The 25791-nt window shown below is 42.1% G+C and overlaps 1 protein-coding gene and 1 pseudogene across 1 annotated transcript in view; one reads left to right on the forward strand and one right to left on the reverse strand.

Annotated features, from left to right (window-relative positions):
• Positions 1–25791, reverse strand: part of GAD2 (glutamate decarboxylase 2) — a 73724-nt gene that overhangs the window by 32727 nt on the left and 15206 nt on the right. The window contains exon 8 of the mRNA XM_066281106.1: positions 17540–17619. Within this exon, the coding sequence (XP_066137203.1) occupies positions 17540–17619 (80 nt within the window). The remainder of the gene's footprint in view (positions 1–17539; positions 17620–25791) is intronic.
• LOC136306214 (fidgetin-like protein 1) lies at positions 4969–6943 on the forward strand (annotated as a pseudogene).

A 25791-nucleotide genomic window follows, 5' to 3' on the forward strand; every position in this document is an offset into this window, starting at 1 on the left:
TCTGTGCCATGGTTGATTGTAAACAGTGCCACTGTGGGTAGGGGAGACCACTGCATGCAGTGCATGCATAGGTTTGCGTCTTGCAGAGTGGACAGTGACGGTGTGGCTCATGACAGGCGGGCTCCTGCCTTTCCTAGGTGCTCTGCTTTCCAAGCCCATACTTGTTTTGTCTTCCTAGAACCCCCCCACCCCCACCCCAGCCTGGCACACCACAGGTGGCAGACTAACATCCGTTAGATGTGTGTGACCAGACGCAAGAGTCGAGCCAAGGATGATATTAGTATGTTCACGTCACCTCATTCTCTTACCAGGCAGCTAGTGTGGGGGCCTCTGGAGACAAAACTTTTCATCTTTCTTTTTATTTTAGAACTGGTTCAATTGCTTTAGAACAATGGTTCTTAAAATTTAACATGTGTAAAAATCACCAGCATACATCTTTAGACTGCAGATGCTTTGGCTCCATTTTTAGGAATTTTGATTCAGTAGGTCAGTTATAGGACCCAGGAATTAATTCATCCCACAAGTATTTACTGAGCACTTACTATGTGCTAAACTCTGTCAGGGGTGCTAGGGTATCCAGGTAAGCAGACCAGTTCCTACTCTCTGGGGCCTGTGTGCCAACAGGGGAGACAAACACTAACATAGTTAACAGACAGACGTGCCTAGGAATCTGCGTTCCTAACAAGCACCCTGGTGATTCTGAAAAGTGGGTAGACCTAGCTTCAAGAAATATCGCTTTAGAAACGGAAGTTTTAATACAGTAAGCATTTGAATAATTGTGCAACATACTAGCCAGTTTTCATGTGACCCATGGCTTTAAGCCATTGTGGCTTAGGGCAGCAAGTAGAAGGCGCTCCAGATGTGGCAGTAGGCACCCCCCCCCCCCGCCTATGTGCTGTGGGGTGAGTACACTGGGTGATAGCCCCCAGGCTCTTCCGAAGATGAGGGGCTGTCTGGCCAGTCCAGGCTCCTCCAGCCAAGCCTCCCACAGGGCAGGGCAGGGCAGCACCAGATGGCAGCCATTGCATCCTCTATCTCTGGTCTAAAAGCATTTCCGAAGCAAAAATTTATCTTTAATGTTTACACATCCAGCCTTCAGGCTCACAGTTAAGGGGTGACTGATGCTTTGCAGTGCTGCTCTCTGTTGGTTGCCAGTGTTTAAGACAGCACTGCCCTTAAAGGGAAGGCTCTTGAACCAGACTGCTGCTTTGAATGCTGCTGTTTTGCATTAAGATTTCTGACTGACCATAGCCTTTCAAAATTCATGTGACGTTACAGGGTCAGATAATGTCACAGAGTTGCCTGGGAAAATCCCACAATGCCAACTAGGATTGCCAGCAGGAAACATCTTCTCTTTATGGGAAGGGCAAAACCCACAGGTTACACTGTGTGTGTGGCCTTTTGACCCAGATTCATGGCTATCTTCCATGGCTCTGAAGGCAAGAGCCACCTGTCTTACTAAAAGGATCACGTTCCTGGAGAGTGTGTACCTCTAGGCAGGCATCCAAATAGTCGTGTGGCTGGTGCTTGAGTCATCAGTGACCCTGTTCATTGGCCCTGCTGAACCTGTAGTAGTTCTTCTAGCCTTTCCAAGGTAAGCAGAGCATGGCTCTGTTCACACAGATATGAGTGCAAAGAAGAAAGGATGCGTGAACCCTTCCTGTTAGAAATCAACCATGCTGCAATTGCTATTAATAGCAACACTACTGGCAGCATAACAAATTACCAGTTTTAGAAAGAGTCACTGCACTCTATCTTAGATAAGAAAACTGAGGCTCTGAGAGGCATCTGAATGTGGCTAAAGGTTTGCAATGTGGAGACAGAATAGCAGGGCTCCTGCTGCAGATCTCTGCTAAGATCCTATGCTAACTGTGTGTACTTGAAGAATTTAGTTCTTCCTTTTACCACCTATGGATGATGGTAATAGTATCTGCTTCACAAGGTTTACCTGAGGATTAAATGAAATGGTGAATCTAAAACACTGTAGAGCACTAAGTATAAAATTCACCTAGCATATAGTAACCACCCAATGCATATTAGATAATCTCGTTGTTGTTTTTAGTAGCAATAGCACTGGCACTATGTAACTTGCAGGATGTCACACAGCTACTAGGAAGCAGATTTCAAACCTAAGAGCCTTGTGACATCAGAATCAAGGTTCTTACCACTGTACAACAAATGTCCAGAGCATTTATGTGGTTTAAATAAAATACCTACTACCTTGACTTAACATGAACCTTTTCTGGCTGAGTTCTAGGATAGTAATGATGTATGTAATATTTCCACTATGATTGTCTGGAAGTCCCTTGAATTGCATAATCCCTTGGTCCCAGTTCTTATTGCTATTAGCATTGATTAGTAAAATACAGAAAACATATAAGGTCCTACTAAAACAAATCGCTCTCTTGTTCTTTGATGATACGTTCTTTCCAGTGTAGTACCCAAACATTATAGGAGTAACAGAACCCTATTAGCTTTTTATTTGTTTTTGTCTCTAGTCAGTGGCAAGCAAAATGATTTCTTTAACATACAGATAACAAGAGGAGTTCATGGACCCAAGTGAGTTTCAAATTGCCCAGACTGTATCGTGCTTGAAAAACTGCAAGGGTTTAGAAAAAAATTTGTTGCAGGAATTTACAGAGCAGCAATATAACTTACTAGAGAGATTCCTTTAGGGAAAGAACTCCATGTGTCCCCATATGGCCACTGCTGACGTGGCTGACCTATCCTAAGGAAGGCCCATGAGATAAACTAACAAACAGAAGTCATAACAGATCATCCAGGAAGCACTTGTATTATGAAAACAATCTCTGTGTAAAAACATTATTATTATTATTATTATTATAGGTAAGAGGAGGGGAGATAGTGAGGCACACTCCTGCATATGCCCTGACTGGAATCAACCTGACAACTCCATCTGGGGTCAATGCTCGAGGACCTAACTATTTTTAGTGCCTGAGGCTGATGTGCTCCTATGGAGCTATCCTCAGCCCCTGCTGCCATACTTGAACTAGTTGGGCCACTGGCTGCAGGAGGGAAAGAGGGAGAGAAGGGGAGAAGGAATGGGGGGAGAAGCAGATGGTCCTTTCTCCTGTGTGCCCTGACAGGAATCGAACCTGGGACATCCATATGCTAGACCAACACTCTAACCACCCAGCCACTGGCCAGGGCCACCATAGTTATAAACGGTGGACTTCCTTGGTCCTTTTGACACACAGTTTGATTTGGATAAATAACTTTAACTGTAACAACCATATTTTCTCTTAAGATTTGTTTTTCAATATGCACAATGGGATCCCTTAGCCTATGATTGAATATGGAAGCAAGCTATTTTTGGTGATTTTTATATCTAATTATATTTGTATATATATTATTTTTTATTTAACTTCTCCAAAAAGCATTTACATATTTACATATGCTGCATAGCAATCCAAGTGATATGCAACTGGGGACTCCAAGTGGTAAAGGACCTATTCCTTTTTTATACGAAACCTTCTCATTGCTGCCATTGGGGGCTAGGAGAGCCTGGCAGGGGCAGGCAGGGGAGGTAAGGTGTCTGTGTGCTCAGGGAGGTGTGCTGACGGCCTCGCGTCACTCTGCCCACTCCCTAGTCTACCACCCTCTTCCGTGACCTTGTTGGTAGAGAGAAGAGAAGGATTATTGTAAGGAGTCCAGTTTATCTTGTAAGAAACAATTGCTTGGCTATTGTAAATAACTTTTGTGACAAGGAGGAAATCAAAACTGCTATTACAAAAACCTTAAAAGTTAATGACGTGGGATTACAACAAATAGAAATATGAGAGGCATCCTAAATCATTCCCAGAGGAAAATGTATAGCCTGAAGTGCTTTTGAAATTAAATAACAGAGGATAAAAGTAACTAAAGTAAATATTTAACCCAACAATAAACAATGTGGACAGAAAGACTGATTTTTTTTTCAATAAATTAGAAATCTAAGTACACTTTAATTTTAAAGCTGGAAGGTTGGAAAGATCAATGAATTTACAAATATCTGACTAGTCCAATAAAAAAAGAGAGGAAATGTAAATGTAACATTTGAAATAAGAAAGAAGGTATGGGTATATATATTTTTAATATTATAAAATAATTTTTTTTTAATTTTTTATTTTATTTATTCATTTTAGAGAGGAGACAGAGAGGGACAGAGAGAGACAGAGAGAGAGGAGCTGGAAGCATCAACTCCCATATGTGCCTTGACCAGGCAAGCCCAGGGTTTCAAACCAGCGACCTCAGCATTTCCAGGTCGATGCTTTATCCACTGTGCTACCACAGGTCAGGCAATATTATAAAATAATTTTATGGAGAGCCTTTGCCTGGTCTTAAAATTTTTGTGGATATAGATAATCTCTCCCCCCCAGAAAATGTAAATTAAAAAGAATTGATTCAAGAATATATAGAAAGTTTGAAAAAATTAATAACCAAATAATATGTGGGGAAAATATTTCTGAAAAATTGTCCCTCAAAATGCCAGGCCCTGATGTTTCTAGTAGTGATTTTTAACATGTCTACTCTTGGCAAATAATGCTTATTCAGCTTTCATAGACAATGGAAAGCTACTGAGTTTATTTCCTGAAATTAGTTAACTATGAAATCTGTCAAATATAGCCTCCAAAACCTATAGATATGTCTTAGAGTATAGCTATAAAAATCTTAAATATAATATTAAAAATATAATCCAGAAGCAAGTTAAGGATCAACACAGAACTAAGTAGGATTTGTTGCAAGAATGCAGAGAATGAAAGGGAGGTAAAATAATAATTAGTATCTGAAACTATGTAAGTGTGTAAGCAGAAACTAATCTATAAGGAGAAACATATAAGCAGGCATACAAATATATGAAGGTCCCAGATAAAACTGAAGACTAGGCGATATTAAGAAGCTTGCTTAAGATCATTCATCTACCTCTTCTTGGAGACCAGACTTAAACCTCAGGCTTGACTGTCTCAAATGCAGGCCTCGGGCTCTAAGCACGTGCACCTGCATGGGTGGCAGAACTCCTTTGCAGTTATACCCAGCATGTGGACAGAAGGCAGATGGCTACTGAAGACAGATACTAGCATTCAGTCTTCATGGGCAAGCTCTGAGGTTTCCCAGGTCTGTGCTACCAAACTGTTCAAAAAATAGGCAAAGAAATATTCTGCAAGTATTGATTCTGACAATGTTGAAACTGGCTTGAATAACTATGTGGAAAACAGATTAACTTTAGCAAGATCTCAGCAAACTGACCGTGACAAGAGGCAGTCTGGATTATCAATAAATAATGATTTCAAAATGAGTGATTCAGGCTGGCAAAAAGTTCAGAGCCTCCCTGTTGGCATCTGCTGATGCATCAGTAGTAATCCTTCAGGAGGCCGTTGTCTTCGATCCTCCTACATTTAGTGTCTGTGGTGGTTCTGAAGAGAGTGATCTATTAACGGATCCAGCTCATGGTGCTGACAGGACCCAAGGCATCCCAGAGAGCAGGCCTTTGAAAGGTCCTTAGAACAGCCAGCCACTGTGCTGACAAATACCCTGAACACGTGTCTTACATTCTCAACACCCTTTCGCAAATTAGTCACTGTAAAATTCTGCCCCTCACCGTTATTTGTAAATGTCAGAGAGGAAAGTAACGGCTTTCCAAAAGCCAGCACAGGGCCAAATGTGTGCTTACCCAACCAGTCTCGCTTCCTCCTGGCAGTGAACATCCCCGAAAGGCTTTCTCCACAGTCGGGCACCCCTGGGGCATTGTCCACCCCAATGCTGGGTAAGGCTTTCAGTAAAACAAGATAATGGCCAAAGAGAGGAACACAGCCTGGCAACTTTAAAACTGGAAAAATCAACTGTGGGAAGATCAAAAAAATATATATCATGTACCCCTTGTGTGTCAGAGTCTTCATGTGGTAGTGTAACAAAGTCTCTGGGAGCCAGCAGATCCTGAGAGATACTTGGGAAATTTGTCCCTCCTGTGCCTAAGCCAGACAGGGTGGGAGGATCTGAACGGGGGTGCCGTGTAAGCCCGACAGCACTGGGCCCACAGAACCAGCACATCCCGTTGATGAGCATCTGAAGAACTTGGAGTCAAAAATGATTAAAATGATTATGAATAAAATTATGAACCACGGGCTCCCAGGAATCTGGGAAGATATCGTAAGGATACAGTCTGCCAAAGCCACAACAAAGGAGAGACCTGTGTGGCCCATGATGAGGCCACACATCTTTACTGGTTTATGAGGACCCTTGGAAGGAAGTCTGCTCTCTGGTCCTTCTGGGACTGGGAAAACCCTGATTGGCAAGCGCATTGCTGGTCAGTCTGGGGCAACCTTCTTCCACATCTCTCCCTCCTCCTTGACCTCTAAGTGGGTGGGTGAGGGGAGAAAATGGTCTCTGCGCTGTTGCTGTGCAGGTGTTAGCAGCCAGCTGTGATATTTACTGATGGAAATGATTCCCGTTATCTCAGTGGGAAGATGGTGAGCATGAGTCTTCTCGGCCTGGGGATAAAAACCGAGTTTCCAGTTCAGTTAATTAGACCAACCATGTCTCCTGAAGATCGTATGCTAATGGTGGGAGTAAGCAAACGGCCTCAAGAAATCAATGAAGCTGCTGAAGGAGGTTGGTGAAAAGGCTCTACATTCTCCCTCCAGAGCATCAGCCTGGAAACAGCAATTAATTTGACATCCAGGGTGCAGCTGCCTCCGTGAGGAGAGAACTGAGCTGGTTGTGTAGCCATCAGAAGGCTTCCTGGGCGCTGACAGACCCAGCTATGCAGAGACATTCCCTTGGTCCCATTCTCAGGGACCGACATCGCCACAGTACATCAGACAAGGTTCCACCAATAACTTACACTGGTTTTGAAATGCTTTTAGAACTGTGCCAACCCAGTGTGTCTCCAAAAGGTTTAGAGTTTTATGAAAACTGGAACAAAACTTTTGACTGTGGAAAGTAAACGGGACACTTAACATTGAAAGATGGCATCTCTGTAGTAGTTTTTCCATTCATTAACATAGGAAACTAGGGATTTATTAACTGTACTTCTAGTGTGTATTCTAAATCTGACACCTCAAAAAAAATCAAATAGTGGTAGCTCAGATTCTACAGTTGACTGACAGCCTATATTAAGAGAAACTTGATTTTGCTTCCAGTTATTATCTGATGTGTATACCTAGTCAAACAAAATGCAAAGGAACTTTTTTCTTTTATTTCTAATAGGGCTTTTTCAAGATGTGTAAAAGGACGAACAGTGAGCTCAAATCAAAACTTTACACCTTATTTGTACATAAGGATGCATGATTTATATACATCTTTTATAGGAGAAAAAATTTCTTCCTAAGGCCACATAATTCTTAGTGTTGGCTGATACAATGATTTACATTTGAAACTGATCTTTGTTTACTGTTGTTTAACAGATTTAAGATCTCATCAAAATGTTGGTGAGGATGTGGAGAATAGGGAAGCCTTGTACCCTGTTGTGGGAATGCGGACTGGTGCAGCCCCTGTGGAAAGCAGGATGGAGTTACCTCAAAAAATTAAAAATGGAACTGCCTCATGACCCAGTGATTCCACTCCTGGAAATTTATCAACAGAAACCTGAAACAGTAATTTGAAAGAATTCAGGGTAAGGCAAAAGTAAGTTACAGTTGGTTGTATGGAAAATAATACAATAATTAATAAGTAATACTACAAGAATAAACTCAGTGTTTCACATAGTCACAACTGTAAACCTCGTTTTGCTCAGCCCTGCACATGCACCCCTATAGTCATTGCAGTGTATTTACAAGAACCAGGATCCAGAAGCAGCCCAAGTGCCCATCAGTAGGTGAGTGGATAAAAATGCTGTGGCACATTTATACAGTGGAATACTACTTGGCTATAAGAAAAGAAGGAAATCTTACCTTGTGTGACAGTGTGGATGGACCAGGAGAGCACTATGCTAAGTGAAATAAGCCAGTCGGAGAAAAACAAGTACCATATGATCTAACTCATTTGTAGAATCTAATGAACAAAGTGAAGTAACAAGCAAAATAGAGGCAGATTCACAGATAGAGAGCAGGCTGACAGCTGTTGGAGGTGAGGCAGGGTTGGTACAGGGATGGAGCAAAAAAGAAAAAAAAAAGAGGAAAAGCTCATGGACACAGACAACAGTGTGGTGATTTCTGGGGGGAGGGAAGCAGGGAAAGGGGGAGGAGAGAATGGGGGAAAAATAGTGATGGATGGAGGCTTAGGGTGTGAGCCCACAGAATAGTGTATAAATGACGGGAGTAGGACTGTACCCCTGAAACCTGGATAATTTTGTTAAACAGTGTCACCCCCTAAATTCAATAAATAGAAAAAAAAGAGACCTCACCAAAAGCTGGGTAAAGTGCCAGCTTTTCCTTTATCTGGTTTGTAACCTGATGCTGTTTTCTTCCCTTAACAGGGCTAACTGATAAAGCATGTTCAGAAATTAAAAAAAAAAAAAGTGGAAGAAAAACACAGATCTTTACCAAAGGATGCAAAAAAAAGAGATTTGGATAAATGGAGAGATACATTATGTTTTTGGTAAGAGAAGTCAGCATGGTGAATACATATATTCAATCTCTAAACACAATTCCAGTGGGAACCTGGGAAAATAATGTTAAAGCACAACTAACTGGGAAATGTAACTAAGGATATGCAATTTTTAAAAAGTAGCTCACAAACAAAAGAATAGGCAGGGGATGAATTTTTCTCTACCAGAATGTAGAACACATTATAAAACTAGTGTGACTAAAGAATATTCTAATAAAGGCAAATAAGCCGCTTGGTGGAACAAAACTAAAAGACTAGAAATAGGCCTAGTATGAATTTTGTATACGGATCAGTGATTAAATTTTTTAAAAATTTCATATGTTGTTAGAATATGTGGCAAAAATAAATTTAAAAAATTACATACCTCTCAAACATCATAGATTGAAATAAATTTCAGTTAGATCAACTATTAAAATAATAAAATAAAGGTTGTGTTAGATCAACTATTAAAATAATAATATAAAGGTTGTAGTGGAAAAAAAGATGAATGTTAACATGTGTTAAGAATAGGGGATACTTTCTACAGAAGGCACTAAAGGTGAAAAATCAATAACTAATGATAGCTCTGACTACCAAAAAATGGAACATTTTTATAAATACTACAAATAAAATTTAAAAACAGATGATACATTTTGGAAAACATTTACAGCACACATGACAAAAGAGGGTTTTGTTTTCTTTTTTCAATTATAAATAACTGATAAGCATAAAATGCTTGACTTTACTAATTATCAAAAGTACAAATGAGAGAATCAATACAGAAAGTTCTGCCTGACCAGGTGGTGGCACAGTGGATAGAGCATTGGACTGGGATGTGGAGGACCCAGGTTCGAGACCCCGAGGTCACCAGCTTAAGCGTGGGCTCATCTGGTTTGAGCAAGTCTCACCAGCTTGAGCCCAAGGTCGCTGGTTTGAGCAAGGGATCATTCGGTCTGCTGTAGGCCCTTCCTCCCCCCGTCAAAGTATATATGAGAAAGCAATCAATGAAAAACCCCCAAAAAACTAAGGAGCCACAATGAAGAATTGATGTTTCTCTTCTTTCTTCCTTTCTATCTGTCTGTCCCTATCTGTCCCTCTCTCTGATTCTCTCTGTCTCTGCCACCACACACACAAAAACGGAAGTTCCCATGCACCAAATTCATATAAGTCACTTAAGGTTGAAGGCCTAGGTTTAGTGAGGACATGGTGAGCAGCCACACCTATATACACCTTGGGTTGAATGTAAATTGGCAGTTTCTATTCTGGTGGGCAACATGCCAGTTAGAACAATAACTCTAAAAATAAGCCCAGTCTTGGGCTCAGAAATTCTATTTTTAGGAACTTATCCTAGAAAAATAATATAAGAATATATGTAAATATTTGGCAACAATAATGTTTATGTTAGCATTTTTATTTTTTTAAGTTTTTAAACTTTTTTTTTTCTTTTTCTGAAGCTGGAAACGGGGAGAGACAGTCAGACAGACTTCCGCATGCGCCCAACCGGGATCCACCCGGCACACCCACCAGGGGCGATGCTCTGCCCACCAGGGGGCGATGCTCTGCCCCTCCGGGGCGTCGCTCTGCCACGACCAGAGCCACTCTAGCGCCTGGGGCAGAGGCCAAGGAGCCATCCCCAGTGCCCGGGCCATCTTTGCTCCAATGGAGCCTTGGCTGCGGGAGGGGAAGAGAGAGACAGAGAGGAAGGAGGGGGGTTAAACTTTTTTTTAAAGGACTTTTATTAATTTTTCAGAGAGAGAGAGAGGGAAAGAGGAAGAGAGAGCAAGAGAGAGAAGGGGGAGGAGCAGGAAGCATCAACTCCCATATGTGCCTTGACCAGGCAAGCCCAGGGTTTCGAACCGGCGACCTTAGTGTTCCAGGTCGACGCTTTATCCACTGCGCCACCACAGGTCAGACTATATTAGCATTTTTAAATGGCAAAAATTTTAAATAACTAACAACAGAAGGTTTGTTAAATTACTTAACAGTAAGTAACAGTAATAAATTCTAAACAATAAATTATTAAATATAATTAAGCATTATATTGAAAAATTTCTAATGACATGAAAGTTGCCCATAATATTTTAATTATGTAAATAATAAATTTCTAATCAGTAAGTTTTATGTTTAAATATATATATAATTATATGCACCAAAATACTACAAGAGATTTTGTCTAGATCCTTCTATTCTCTTATTTTTCTACAATGTCTATGTGCCACTTCTGAAATAAGGAAAAAGCATAAGATTAAGCTTCATGACATTGGATTTTGCAATGGATGTATTCATGGATATGGCAATAAAAGCATCAGCAACAAAAGAAGAAGTATTAGACAAATATTAAGAACTCTTGTGCATCAAAGACAGTACCAACAAAATAAAAAGGCAACCCATAAAATGGGAAAATATTTACAAATCCTATCTCTGTAGAGAATTAATATTCAGAATATATAGAGAACTCCTTAAACTCAACAACAAGAAAAACAACCCAGTTAAAAAATGACTGAATGACCTTAAGAGACACATATAGAACACTCCATCTAAGAGCAGCAGAATATATATTCTTCCCAAGTGCACATGGAATAGATCATATGTTAAATCACAAAACAAGTCTTAACAAATTTAGGAAGACTGAAATCATATTATCTTTTCTGGCCATAACAGTATGAAATCAATAATAGGAGAAAAATTAAAAGAATTATATACAGTGTGTCCATAAAGTCATGGTGCACTTTTGACTGGTCACAGGAAAGCAACAAAAGATGATAGAAATGTGAAATCTGCACCAAATAAAAGGAAAACCCTCCCAGTTCCTTGCTGCATGGGCAGCATGTGCGCATGCGCAGATGATGATGTAACACCGTGTATACAGCAGAGCAGCCTACGGCCATGCCAGTCAAGATGTGGTCGGTACAGAGGAAAGTTCAGTGTGTTCTGTGGCTCGCTAAATTAGAATCCATGACCAAAGTGCAACGTGAATATCGACGCGTTTATAACGAAGCGCCACCACATAGGAATAACATTACGTGGTGGGATAAGCAGTTGAAGGAAACTGACAGTTTGGTGGAGAAACCCCATTCTGGTAGGCCATCAGTCAGTGACGAGTCTGTAGAGGCTATACGAGATAGCTACCTAAGGAGCCCTAAAAAATCTGTGCGTGAGCCCACATTGAACTGCACTGAATAGGTATGAAACTGGGAAAGTTTTGCTTTTATTTGGTGCAGATTTCACATTTCTATCGTCTTTTGTTGCTTTCCTGTGACCGGTTGAAAGTGCACCATGACTTTACGGACACACTGTATATGTGGAAACCAGACGACACACCAATGGGTCAAGAAGAAATAAAAATAAAAATCAAGTCTATCTTCAGAGAAATAAAAATGGGAACATAACATATCAAAATTATAGTATGCAGCAAAGCAGTTCTAAGAAAGAAGTTTATTGTGATAAATACCTACATTAAAAAGAAAGCTCTCAAATAAACAATTTAACTTTACATCTCAAGGAACTAGAAAAAGAACAAACAAAGCCCCAAATTACCATAAGAAAAAAATAATAAAGAACAAAATAAAAGTAAATGAGAGAGACAATAGAAAAGATGGACAAAACTAATAGCTTTTTTGAAAAAAATAAACAAAATTGACAAACCTTTACCTAGATTTACCAAGGAAAAAAAAAAGGACTCAAAATAAAATTAAAAATGAAAAAGAAGACATTACAACTGATACCATAGAAATGTAAAGAGATCATCAAAGACTACTATCAAAATTTATGCCCATCCCTCTACCCCAACCATCAGCTTCCAACCTCTAACCCACCTTTCACTCTGTGTTTAAAATGATTGTTCCAACATAAAATAGGAAGTCGCTCCTCTGCTCAAAATTCTTAAGTGATGTTCCATGTCTTTAGCCTTATGTCCAAACAACTTAAGATAACTTGCAAGATTCTTCATGACAAGGACATTCTGACCTCTTGCCCCAGAACTTCTTCTCAGTTCCTTGGACTAGCCAACTTCTCTCACATCCATGGCTTACAACGTGCCATGACCTCCACTTGTTCCAAAATCTGCCTCACACCATCAGACCAAGTTTCGCAGCATCGGTGACTATGTCCATGTTCTCTGCCACTGCGTTCCCAACCAAGGCCGCTGTGTACAGCCAAAAGAAGTGCTCTCACTTCCATCATATGGAAACTTTAAATTCTTCCAGATTATCATCTATAGAACAGAAGGTTTCTCTCCTCGGCCCCCGTCTAAACCTCTCAGAAAGATCTTTCTGGTCATCAGCCTAACCCAATTTTGAAACAGCACTCAGTTTTCTTCCACAAATACTTAATTACTAACTCAGACTTTTTGCTCTATCCTTAGACACATCAGTGCATCATTACTTTAGATTCCACTAATTCAAAATTTGCAAATATTAAAACCCAATGACTCTTGTAATCCCATCACTGGAAATATTCAACTTTTTTCTAACAAGGAAAAATAATTCAAGTTAAAACTTAGGGAATGAAAGATTCATTTAACATATTTTCCTCTTTTGAACTTAATTAATTTTTACAAAATGGAATACTCTTTTTAGTTATAATACTCCCATTAAAATATAAACCATGCTAAATTGAGGTTTTTCATTACCTTATCTTATTTTACTTATTTGAGTACTTATAATAAAATTAAAATGTTTTTTGATGTTCAACTCTGAGAGAACCTATTCCAAACAAATGATTTATATACATTTTGGAGAACCATGTTTTAACTGAGAACCACGTTTCACTCTGAGTGGATCATCAAACTGAGCCCCTATAACTGCTAATTCAGGGCAGTGTTCTGGGATCTCCTTCCACATGTGGCTCTGAGCTTGTCGTTAGAAGGTCACAGGTTCTCCTCCTTCACTGAGACACTTCCCTTTGTGCGCTTCCTGCTAAGTCAGCTGTCTGCAGACCACGACAAAAGCGGTCACCGCAGTCACTGACAGACTAATGAGCAGAGTTGGAGAGAGTAACTGTACGATGTGCAAGCCTGCCCTGGCCGGAGCTCAGTGGATAGAGCGTCATCCTGGTGCACTGAGGTCATTGGTTTCACCCTTTAGACAGGTAACATATGGGAAACAACCAATGAGCGCACAGCTAAAGGAAACAACTAAGTGGAACGAGTTGATGCTCTCTCTCTTTTCATTCTCTACTCTCCCCTCCTCTCTCTCTCTTTCCCTTCTCTTCTTCCCCCCCCCTCCTCTCTCTCTCTGTCCCTCAACTCAATGAAAAAAAAAAGTGAAAACCTTAGCAAGCATGTCCAGGTTCATGTTTTGCAAAGTCTGGATGAACTTTGTAAAACCTATTAGGAGAAACGAGAATGTAGGTACGTACTTTGTCAGCCCCAAGTGATTTTCTGAACTGCATGTCTACTTCCACGAGGACTTGATAATAAAAACAAAATGGCAGCCCTGGTGGGGTAGCTCAGCTGGTTAGAGCATCCTCCCAATACGCCAAGGTTGCGGGTTCAATCCTGTCAGGGCACGTACAAGAATCTACCAATGAGTGCATAAATAGTGGAACAATAAGTCTATGTTTCTTTCTGTGTGTCTCTCTCTCCCTTCCTCTCTCTATAAAATCACTTAATAACAAAAACCCAAATGGTTGCCAAGAGTGTTTTAATAGGTTTTGACTGGCATGGTGGCTACAGATGACTATTCAAGGGCTTCTCCTTGACTCCTGACCCTGAACACTTCAATTCTACTTACTCCATTAAAGCCAGCTCTCAATCTGAAATGCATGTTATACAGATGGTATGAATTATGAGAATGAAAGACTGCCTGTCGCTGCAAACATAGCTTTAATTTTCTTTTCGGAAATGTCCTCATACAATACTCCTGGGAGTGAAATGATGAAACCTTCTGAAAAGCAGTTTGGCCTGATGCCTCACTTTACTTAAGAATGTTCATAGAGTTTAAGTTGGCAAATATATTGAGAAATAACCATGGATGGGGAAGCCCTGGGCACATACGGATATTCACTGAAAGATGCAAGCGTTATTTATTAACAGCAATACCAGAATTAGGGAAATAAACAGTAGGGGACCAATATTTTGTGCTTGCTCTGATCTTGTTGTTTTTAGCATTTGATATTTGTTCATGCATTCAATCTGCGCAACCACCCTGTGATGCAGGTGCCATGGCTGTTTCCTTCCCCAGAGGAGGAGACAGGCACGGAGCGGCATTAGCCCGGCTGGAGCTGGAGCTGAGCTGAGCTTCAACAGCCCCGCTCCAGAGCAGCCCTTCAAAGTCCTGCCATGTTTTTCAACTGTCACACCTCAAAAATAATGTAGTTAAGTATGTTTAGTTTGTAATAATGTAGAAAAGTATTTATGTGATCATGTTCAGTTAGAAAAAAAAACATGATCACAACTGTTAATTTTGTTCAAAAGAGAGAGAAAAAAAAGAATAAACCTCTATGCTTAAAAGAAACTCAGGTGTTTAGACACCAATGTAGTGTTAGTGATGACATTTTGGTGGTAGAACTACATTTCCCCATTATTTTCTATTTTTTAAAAAGCAAGCATATATTGCTTTTTACATGATGAAAATGGTAATTTATTCCTTTTAAAGTGTGCATGGGTTTCCTGCCCCCCACATCCTCTCTGCATCCCTCCTCCTTACCCATTTCAAATGTTCACCACCAGGTTTTCACTTGCATCTTTTATTTCTTATGCCTTTTCTCCTTCCTGTTCTCTTTCTTCTCCCTTCTGTATTGCTCCCTCCTCCCTTCCCCACCCACAACTCCTATGAGCAGAAGACACAGCCCCCCTCGTCCTGCTGTTAATGAAAGACAGACACCTTGGGCCCCCTCAGGCCTATGGTCTGTGGTTCCTTTCCCTGTGACACTTTTGCTTTTTCTTCTTTTTTTTTCCTTTTTCCAGTACTTCTCTCTGGAGCACAAGGCTGCCCCCAGCAGCCCGATGTCCTCAGGCCAGCCTTTGCTCCTGTGAACGCCAAGCTGGCAGGCTTGGTGGACCCATCCCAAGGCCATTACATTACATTGGTCACAACCTGAGTTTCACATGAGTCACAGCAGCAATACTGGGCCACAAGGAGTAGAGTCAAGAGCCCCCTCTGTCCTCCTGGGTCATCTGTTCTCCTACTGGCATGCCACTCAAGAACACCTCCGGAGAGGCTCAGGAGGAACGTTAGTGACACAGAAAAACCAGGCTCTGTCAGCCCATTTCCCCCGGAATTCTAGGTTCATTACTTATAACCGTTTGGCCAGACGTTAAGAAAATATATAGGCCCTGGCCGGTTGGCTCAGTGGTAGAGTGTTGGCCTGGCGTGCAGAAGTCCCGGGTTCGATTCCCGGCCAGGGCACACAGGAGAAGCACCCATCTGCTTCTCCACCCCTCCCCCTCTCCTTCCTCTCTGTCTCTCTCTTCCCCTCCCGCAGCCGAGGCTCCATTGGAGCAAAGATGGCCTGGGCGCTGGGGATGGCTCCTTGGCCTCTGCCCCAGGCGCTGGAGTGGCTCTGGTCACAACAGAGCGACGCCCTGGAGGGGCAGAGCATCGCCCCCTGGTGGGCAGAGCGTCGCCCCTGGTGGGCATGCTGGGTGGATCCCGGTCGGGCGCATGCGGGAGTCTGTCTGACTGTCTCTCCTCATTTCCAGCTTCAGAAAAATACAAAAAAAAAATATATATAATATATATATATATATAGTTTATATATATATTGTTATTTAAACCTTTATCCCCCAACTGGCCAGTAAGCTTACTTGGTTAGAGAATAGTGCTAATCAACCTTTATCCCCAGTTAGCAATTTGTGTATGTGCCAGTTCTCTCTTCAAATCTTAATTCTAAAGTACCGGGTAGTGAGGATCACTAGTAGTCTTAGAAATACAAGACAGTTCTTTTTCAAAATGTGTTCCTCACAAACAAACAAAATCAGGCAATATATCAGGTGCGAACAAAAAAGCAGCAGTCTCTTGTGATTTTGTCTCCCAGAGGGAGACAGGGTCATTGTTCAGTTTGGCCAATCACATCCACCAAGGCCATCCCTGCCCCACTGGGTCAGGTCCTGTGCCTCCACCCCAAACGCTCACTCCTACTTCCGGGGCTCTGCTCGTGGTGTTCAGTCCTCTGCATTGCCCCTGCCTTTCCCTCCACCCGTCCAACTCCCCTGCAGGTTCAAAATTCAGCTCAAGCTCTTCTGCTACCTGAAGCTGTCCAAGCCGTACTCATAGACTATGTACTAAGCCACACAGTTCAACCACACCAATGTCTCCCCTGATGCCCCCCTCCCACCTGCCTCACATACTGTCAGGGCACTGGCACCAAGCTTATCTTTTTCCAGAGCTTAGTGATATGGTGGGCAATCATAAATATCTGTCCTCTGTCCAATAAATTCATATGAATAAGTGGTTAATTACGGCAGCTTACTTTTAATTTAGTGAAATTCCTCACTCAACACATTTAACATTTTAAAGGTTCCAGGCCTACAGGCCAGTGATATTTACATGAATATCTTGAAAATGCTTTTCAGTCTCCCCCACACCTGTTCAAAGAGTACCTATGAGGTATAGATGTCAATTATAACAGGGATTCCCCTTTGGTTCCAGCACAAAGCTGGTGAGTGGCGGAGGCATTTACTCCCTGCTCACTAAAACATCCTTCCTTCTGTAATTACTCCCCAGCTCCACACCATCCATGGTGCCTAGAGGATGATGCCACCACGAATCAGTGCTCAAGCTGCTGGTTGTTCCTAAAGTGCCCAGTTGATGACTGTTCTGTGCACCGTCTTGGTGCAGTATATTTTGATGGATTTAACAAAGGTTCTGATTCAGGCAAGGGCCATGGAAGACCCCATGGCATTGAGCGACACTGTCCCAGAACTCCAAGAGAGAGCCACATGAAAAAGAAAGTGAACGACAGTGGCCAAGATGGAGGCGGGTTTGCTGCATCACGTCGCCTGTTTTCAGACTAAAAGATACGTGTGTGAGATTTGCAAATTGCTAACCAACAAGGGTTGCATATTCAGGCTCACCTCTCATCACATTTAATAAGAATCACGCTGTCTGTTCCAATGCCCAAGGCTGCAGCTCCCTTCTTGAGAGAAAAATGACTCTGTAAAAAAAAATATTTGCAATTAGTTGCATATATAATAATGTCAAGATCCACTCTCTGAGCTTTTTCTTTCCTTTCTCCTCCTCCTAATCTGTCCCTCCAAAGCCTGGGTTGCTGAGTGAAGACATCCTTCACTTGGGCTTTAGAAAAAAATCGTGGTGAAATAAACATAACAAAATTTACCATCTTAACCATTTAAAATGCATAATTCAGTTGCCTTAAGTATGTTAATATGGTTGTGCCATCATCACCACCATCCATCTCCAGGATGCTTGTCATCTTGCAAAACTCTGTTCCCAGGAAACAACTCCTCGTTCCTCCTTGCCTCTCTAACAGCCCCTAGTGGCTGCCACTCTACTCTGTGTCTGGGAATTTGACTATTCTAGGAACCTCACGGAAGTGGTACACTATTTAGCCTTTTGTAACTGTCTAATTTCACAGAGCATAATGTCATTAAGTGCCATCCATGTGTAGGTGATGTCAGAATTTTCTTCCTTTTCAATGTTGAATCATATTCATTGTATGTATACATCACATTTTGTTATTCCATTCATCCATCAATGAACATGTGGGTTGCTTCCTCCTTTTGGTCATGTGGATAGATAATGGCATTGTGAGCACAGGTATACAGAAATCTCTTTGAGCCCCACCTTTAATGAATTGGGAATACTCAGAAGTGAATTGCTTAATCACATGATAATTTTATTTCTGAGGAACTGTCATACCGGTTTCCATAGCAACTACACCATTTTTCACTCCCCCCAGCACTGCCCAGCGGTTCCAGTTTCTCTATATCTCTCCAACAGTTATTTTCTGTTTTTTGAAAACAGTCATCCTAATGGGTGTGGAGGGATACCTCAGTATGGATTCACTTTGTATTCCCACAGTGATTAATGACCCTGAGCATATTTTTATGTGCTTACTGGCCATTTGCACATGTTCTTTGGAGAAATGTCTATACAAGTCCTTTGCCTATTTTTGAATTGAATTTTTGGCTTGTTTGTTGTTGTTATTAAATTCAGCTGGACTTTTAAGTGAGAATAATAAGACACCAGGAATTGTAAAAGAATCTGCTGCCCCAACACGTAGTACTCCAAGCCCATTTTATATACAAGGAGGAAGAACACGTCAGCTGCCCCCAGCAGCTTGTATGTGTGGCTTCCAAAATTCTGTTTTGCTACTAAGAGATTATACTCTGTTTCTCTCAAGTTCAGTGAAATTGTGTGCACTTAAGAGAAAACATAGGCTTTAAATTCAGCACTTTTCATCTCATGCTTGTTGGAGGGGCTATTCATCGTGCAGGTGACAGTCCAGCCTGGGGTGGCCTGGGGAGAAGGCATCAGTTCCCAGTAGAGCACCGAGTGGATAAAGGCCACGTGACAAGGCACCGCCCCATCTTTGTGCTCTTGCTTATTGATTCCGGGTGGGAATCTGAATCTTAAAGGCTGCATCTCTGTGCCATTTGGAAAGCTGAGAGACTCACCCAAGCCCAGCTGTAGTGCATCTGCTCAGCAGCCTCTTACTATTAACTACAGGTCATTAAGCTGTCCACAAGGGGAGCCGCTGCCTCGATTTACGTCCCCAAAGGCTGCTGCCTGGAATGTTAAGTTTCAATTCCAGAGTGTACTCTCCCTTCCAATGACCACTTCTGACTCATTCGAATTCTTAAATACACTCCATAAAAACTGCTAGCACACATATTTTTAGGGGGTGTGTCTCGTAAGCAAGAGGAAATCAGGTTTAAAACAGCAGCAAATAATGTAAACCCAGCAAACGAGGCAGGAATGGAGGAGTTTAAAAAGCCCAGTGTAGCTGAGAAATAATGAGAAATGTTAATCCTAATCCGGAGGGACCCAAAACATCGAAGACAGGAACAAGGTCTGTCGATTACACACCAAAACTTTATTGTCTAGCTTGGCCAAGCGGCGGGAACTCCAACAGGAATCTGAGGGAGAGCGCGCCGGCCCTTTGTTCTACTTAGTTTTTATAGTTTTGTAAGTGGGAAGTACAGAAGAAAATATTGTAATTAGGAGCCCCTTACCACTATTGGTTATAGTCATATGTCCTTTAACATGATAGGACCATGTTCAATTTGCAAGCCATACATCCTTTTGGAGAAAACAAAATTTACAAATCAACACATTGGTAGAAAGATGTCTCTTTACATATTAAAAGGCTTTCCTATATTATCTAGTGTTTTTCTGCTATTTCTCTGTCTAGAGTCACACGTGTTAACCACACGCATTTACATAGGAGAGGTAGTTTCTGTGGGGACAAATGTCCGTAAATGGCTCATTGCTATAAGAAAAGGTTTATTTTGGCTTTTCTCTTCCTGCACCTGGCTAGCCATTCACCCCTTTCCCCACAGGTGTGGTGGAATGTGTGGGGATCCATGTTTTCCTCCCCTTTGCATTTACAATACAATGCCAATCACACAGTACAGAGACTATTCTCACAATTTCTCTGCACACCTTAACCCAAATTAATAAAATGTTCTCCAAGCCTCTTAAAATATTAATATTAATTCTGTAGCTTTTGGTACTTTACAACACCTGCGGGTGAAGTGGCTCCTCAAGAAAGAGCTATTTTACAGTCTCAGGAAGACAAAGCAGATGTTTGTTACCAAGATACCTGGGAACTAAAAGAGAAAGCTTAATTGTAAAGATGCCTGTCTCCCCCATTAGAAAAAAAAGTGCTCTCTCTTGCTTACTTAGTATATCTCTGGGTGACTCCAGAAAAGAGGGAAACAGTGCTAAGTCTCACTGCAGGAGGCCACAGAACAGCGGAAACAGCTGCCCCACTGAGCAGCACAAGCTACTCAAATTAGGCCCCTCAATGAATGAGCTTTGAGCAGGAAACTGCCAAATGGCAAATTGGGGATAAGAGATCGGGTGCACCTGGTCAATGAGAGGAAGTTGTCTTGTCTGGTCTTTAATGAGAAAGAATAGGGATTCTCAAAAGAGGAGCAATTAACCAGGATAATTGATCACTGTACCCAATGGCACACACTTTAAACACATGCCCAAATAGAAAGCTTCATGACAGGGAACAAAGGTGGTATGAGGCATGAAAAAAAGAAAATTAGGTACTCAGCACTGTTTATATTTTTAGGGAAGGGGGCAGGGAAATAGCTAAATATTGTTCACAAATAGTAAGGAACCCATAGAGGAAGGAACTTGAGAGGGGAAAACAAAGATGCTGCCTAATGAGGAAGAAGCAGCGAGGACAGCTCACATGGCCCATCTATTGGGCAAATAAGTTTGTAAAATTTGATTTTTATGTTTGCTCACTTTGTTAAAAATGGCCGCTGCTTATGTGAATGGCGCTGCCCAAGGTGATACTGCTAATTAACTTCCTGCTTGGGAAGGGGCTTTGTTATGCTAATGTTGCTGGAGGAGGGGTCTTTGTGGACACAGGTCATGTTTTAGAAGGAGGAAGAAGGAGAGGAAGGAGGACGAAACCAAGATGTCAGGGTGCTGAAAGAGAAGCCAGTTTGTGCAGAGAGGAGTAAAAAGCCATGTTGGCAGACGGGGAATCAGAGGTGACTGGGACGGGCGGGGGCCTTTGATTCTAGGAAAACCCAGATGTGTCAGTGGCTTTGGGAGCCCTGAATGGAAAGGGAAGTGTTTTCCCACTGTGTCTTTCTCGCCAGCTGGATGCGAGGCTAGAATAAAGAAATGGCCCACCAGTTTTTGGCTCCACAGTTTCTTTACTGTCTGCCCAAATCTAATGGGAACCTGCATATGAATGGCCGCCACAACCGCGTCTACTGGCCATACACCATCCTTCCGTGCTGGTGGGACAACATGTGGAGAATCACTTTTAGTGCATGTTTCATGGAACCACATGTTGATGAACCAGAGCACAGGACATCCTGGACACTACCAAGCCTGGAAACCAAGGGTCTAGAGAGCTCAGAGGAAGCTTGGTCGTGAGCAGAGGACATGAGGAACATGTGGTGTGTGTGGCCTCACCATCTGAAGGGCTGTGCAAAGGCAGAAGGAGAGGAATAGATGAACTGTTCTGAAAGCAAAACTCTGAACAAAAACTAGAAGCTCTGAGAATTCAGAGGTGTCCCATAAATCATCAAGACTGTTATGATAATCAGCTCACCCACAGAGTAGCCGGACAACGAGCTGATGAATGCCCTTCTTGCCTCTCTCTCCCTGATTTTGGAAAAATAACAACAAGCCCCTCTGATAGATTCTAATACTTATTTAGAACTAAATCATATTTTGATTCCAGGATAAAAGATGTTAAAACCCATATGGCTTTTAATTTATATTCAATAAAGATTAATTTCTCTTATCTTTTCAAATATATTGCAAATAATCTAGATACAGGCTACATGATTCAGGTGACATTTAAAACATGCATGAATAAGCATGGGATTTTATAGTTATAAAACAATTGCAAGTTAAGACATAAGCAGGCTTTCTGGGTTTGAGTGGGGTGAGGTTATCCAAAGTGAGAACAAGGGAACCCACAGGCATGAGCCCCTCCCTTCATCTAGCCCTGGGACTGAAGAGTGCAGATCAGTCCCTTCCTTCTTTAATGGGTCAATAAATCTGATTTGTCCTTAGGGATGGTGAGGAGTGAAGGGGATGGTGAAAAGTTCTCAGACAAATCACTTCAGTCTCTTGACATGCTGGTTTCTCTTCCTCTATTGCAATTTAGATAAGCTGTTGGGTAAATAAGTTTGTAAAATGTGATTTTTATGCTCACTTTGTTAAAAATGGCCACTGCTCATGTGATGCTGCTGCCACATGATAGTGCTGATTGCCTTTCTGCTTGGGAAGAGGCTTGATTATGCTAATGTGTGCTGGAGGAGGGCTTTTGTGCCAAAAAGTTCTAAAAGGAGGAGCTAGGACGCCATTTTAGAGAGAGACCATGTTGTTTCAGGGGAGAGAGGCCACGTGGTTGAAGAGGAGGCAGGAAGCAAGATGGCAGGGAGCTGAAGAGGAACAGAGGTGAGCCTTTGATTCTAGGAAAACTCAGATGTGTCAGTGGCTTTATGAGTGCTAAATGAATGGGTTTTGGAGCCCAGTGTGTTTGTGTTTACTCGCTTGCCGAGTACGAGCTAGGAATAAAGGTAATGGCCCACCAGTTCTTGGCTCCATTGTTTCATTACGATCTATTCAAATCAAATGTGAACCTACACAGGCTAGGTGGCTGTGATGGTGGCAGTGGTTACTGGCCATACATAAGTGGTTTGGAAAACTGCAGTAATTCTTTCAAGCCATTGCTAGTCACATCCAGATATTTAACTGAGGCTCAGAATCAATCATCTTTGGGATCACAGGGCTTCAGAGACATCGTCTTCCAGGTTCATGGAACATACAGATTACTAAGGTGGCCCTTGGTATCTAGTTACCTTCACCTGCGCATCTCCCCCACCTGTGTCTTTTAGTATCATTCTGGTATTTTGGGAGAGGGGCCATAGCCATTGTAAGGCAATAATTTGCTCCCAGATACATTCCCAGACATGTCACTGCTCTCCCTGCTGCCTCCATCTTGCCTCCTGGATGGGCTGGACTCTCCCCAACATGGGGCACGGTAGGGGCCTGGTTAGAGAAGCAATGTTACTGCCATTTGTGGAGGGCTTACCAAAGGCCAGGCACCATGCTCTACCTGTTGGCATGTATTATCTCACGCCACCCTCCCAACAACTATGTGAGCTGGGTATCATAATTCTCATTTTAGAGACAAGGAAGAAAATAAAGTAGCTAACTTGGGGTCATGTCCTGGGAGTTAGCAGAGCCTGCCATCATTTCTAGTCACTTCCAAAGCTTATGGGCTTTATCCACTAACCCAGTGGTCGGCAAAATCATTAGTTAACAGAGCCAAATATCAACAGTACAATGAGTGAAATTTCTTTTGAGAGCCAAATTTTTTAAACTTAAACTATATAGGTAGGTACATTCCTTAACAAGGTAGCACCCGCACGTGCTATTTTGTGGAAGAGCCACACTCAAGGGGCCAAAGAGCTGCATATGGCTCATGAGCCACAGTTTGCCGACCAGGCTACTAACCTAAAGAAAAAGAAGTCTGTCCAATTACTCCTGACCTGGCACTCAGGGCAAGGGAGTCAGTCAGCCAATGTGGAATGTGACCTCGGGGGCACTGGGAAGGGAGATCGTCCCCTCCCTGTCCTCCTCTTCTCCCCCAGTACAATCTATGCTCCTTGAATGCAAGCACTGAGTCCGTTCTGTGCACTGTTGTTGCCCTGGCACCTGGGGCAAAGCCTGGCATACACATCCTTGAGTGAATGAGGGAAGGGAAAGAGAACCGCCTCACTGGCCAGTGGCTGTACTTGGGCCTTGTGGCCTCATTCCTTTGTCTCCTACTGCAGTGAAAACTACCCCCCCCCCCCCAACATTTGGGTTTTATAGTCATTTTCTTGGCTCTCAGGTTCTTTCTGGACAGTAGGTTTTGACAGGTTTGGGTGGAGTAGAAAATAACTCAGAAGTGATGAGGGCATGAGAGCAAAAGTAGGCAGAGCAGGGAGTGCCAAAGGGGACTGAACTTGGCTCACAATTTCACTCACTGACAGTTCTGTCAGTCTAACTTTCTGTCTAAGGGGAATCATTACATGGGAGATATCCTTTTCCAAGCTGCCTGGATTGCTGTTCATTTTGCTTTGTTTTGTTTTTCATCAAACACAACTATTTTTGGAATTGAAACCCTTTCAGATAGTGTTGTGATATGAAAAACATCTTTCCAAAGCAACTAAGAAAATCATTTCCCCAAAGAAGTGGGCTGAGGCCATGTGGGGCCCAGGCAGAAAGTTGGTGACTGGCTCAGGGGACATGGATGGGGCTGGGCCTGGCTAGTGAAGACTGGAGTGCGTGAGTTCCATGACTGGTCTGAAGGAGGCAGCATCTCTTATGATTGTGAAGAGTATTTTTCCTACACAAGTATGCTATTTCACTGAAGCTATTTCTGGAAGATCTTGTGTCACATGAAGAAATAAGAGGAATTTGGAATTAAGTTCGTGGTTGGGGCTTTCAAAGGATTCAGAGAGAGAGAAAGTGAAAGAGTGAGAGAGAGAGAGAGAAATTATCAAGCTGGGATCATAGCTTATTTCTAAACCTACTCTCAATAAAGGACCTTAAACGCAGATTAACTTTCGCCTTTTTTTTTTTGTCACTGAAGATTTTTGAAGGTGGTAAGATTCTAGCAAAGGATGAGTACTGAAGCAGATGATCTGTAAGGTCCTGCCCGAGTCTGAGATTTTGTGATTCTATATTTTGGAGGAAAATAACTTGGAGCTCTTTGCTCAAAGCTTTCATGCTTTCTCTTGTTTTAACTCAGTGATTTATTTACTTCTTCTAATGTTCGTCACAGCAATCCTATTTGTTTAATTTAGTTCCAGTAAAAATTTCACCAAGGTAGTTTGATAGGAACAAATAGGAAGCTCTTTTGGTGGAGTGTGAGAGGGAGAGAGAGAGAGATAGGGAGATGGGTCATTTAGAAAATAAAGAATGACCCCTCCCTTCCTATATGTGTGAATTTTTTAAAATGTTTATTTTATTGATTTTAGAGAGAGTAAGGGTGAGAGTCAAAGAGAGACAGAAACACCAACCTGCTCTGGCATGTGCCCTGACTGGGGGACCAAACCTGCAGCCTCTGTGCTTCAGGATGATGCTCTAACCGAGTTGCCCGGCTAGGACTATGTGAAGTTTAGGTTGGATGCTGGAAGATGACAAAATTTCTCAATACCATTTCCATCTTGATGGCTCTAAACATGTCAAGTTATTAACTCAGTGCTCAGAACAGAAGAAAGGACCGTAACTTGACCAGGCTCAACAGATCAGGAAATTACACGAGCTCTAGAATAACGAACACAGGGAAAATAAGGTTTGAGAAAAAGCGCTACAAGTGGGGACAGAGCAGCCAGCTAGGGAATGGTGCTCAAGTCGTTCCATCCTGCAGGCGAACGGCAGTGTTGGGACTGTTGGGAAACTGAGGCTCTAGCTCTGACTCTGCCAATGTGGCTGTGACACCTTGGGCAAAGCATCTTCCACCTCTGGGGCTTGGTTTCTTCATTTATAAGACAAAGGTTCTTTATGTTCATTTTCATTTTAAGTTACCTCATGTTTATGAGATATCCTATCTCCCAGCACTGACACAAGTGTTTTATGAGGCTCTCGTCTGATTTCTCAAAAGTTG

This window comes from Saccopteryx bilineata, chromosome 5, assembly GCF_036850765.1.
Source record: "Saccopteryx bilineata isolate mSacBil1 chromosome 5, mSacBil1_pri_phased_curated, whole genome shotgun sequence".
In the NCBI taxonomy this organism is placed as follows: domain Eukaryota; kingdom Metazoa; phylum Chordata; class Mammalia; order Chiroptera; family Emballonuridae; genus Saccopteryx; species Saccopteryx bilineata.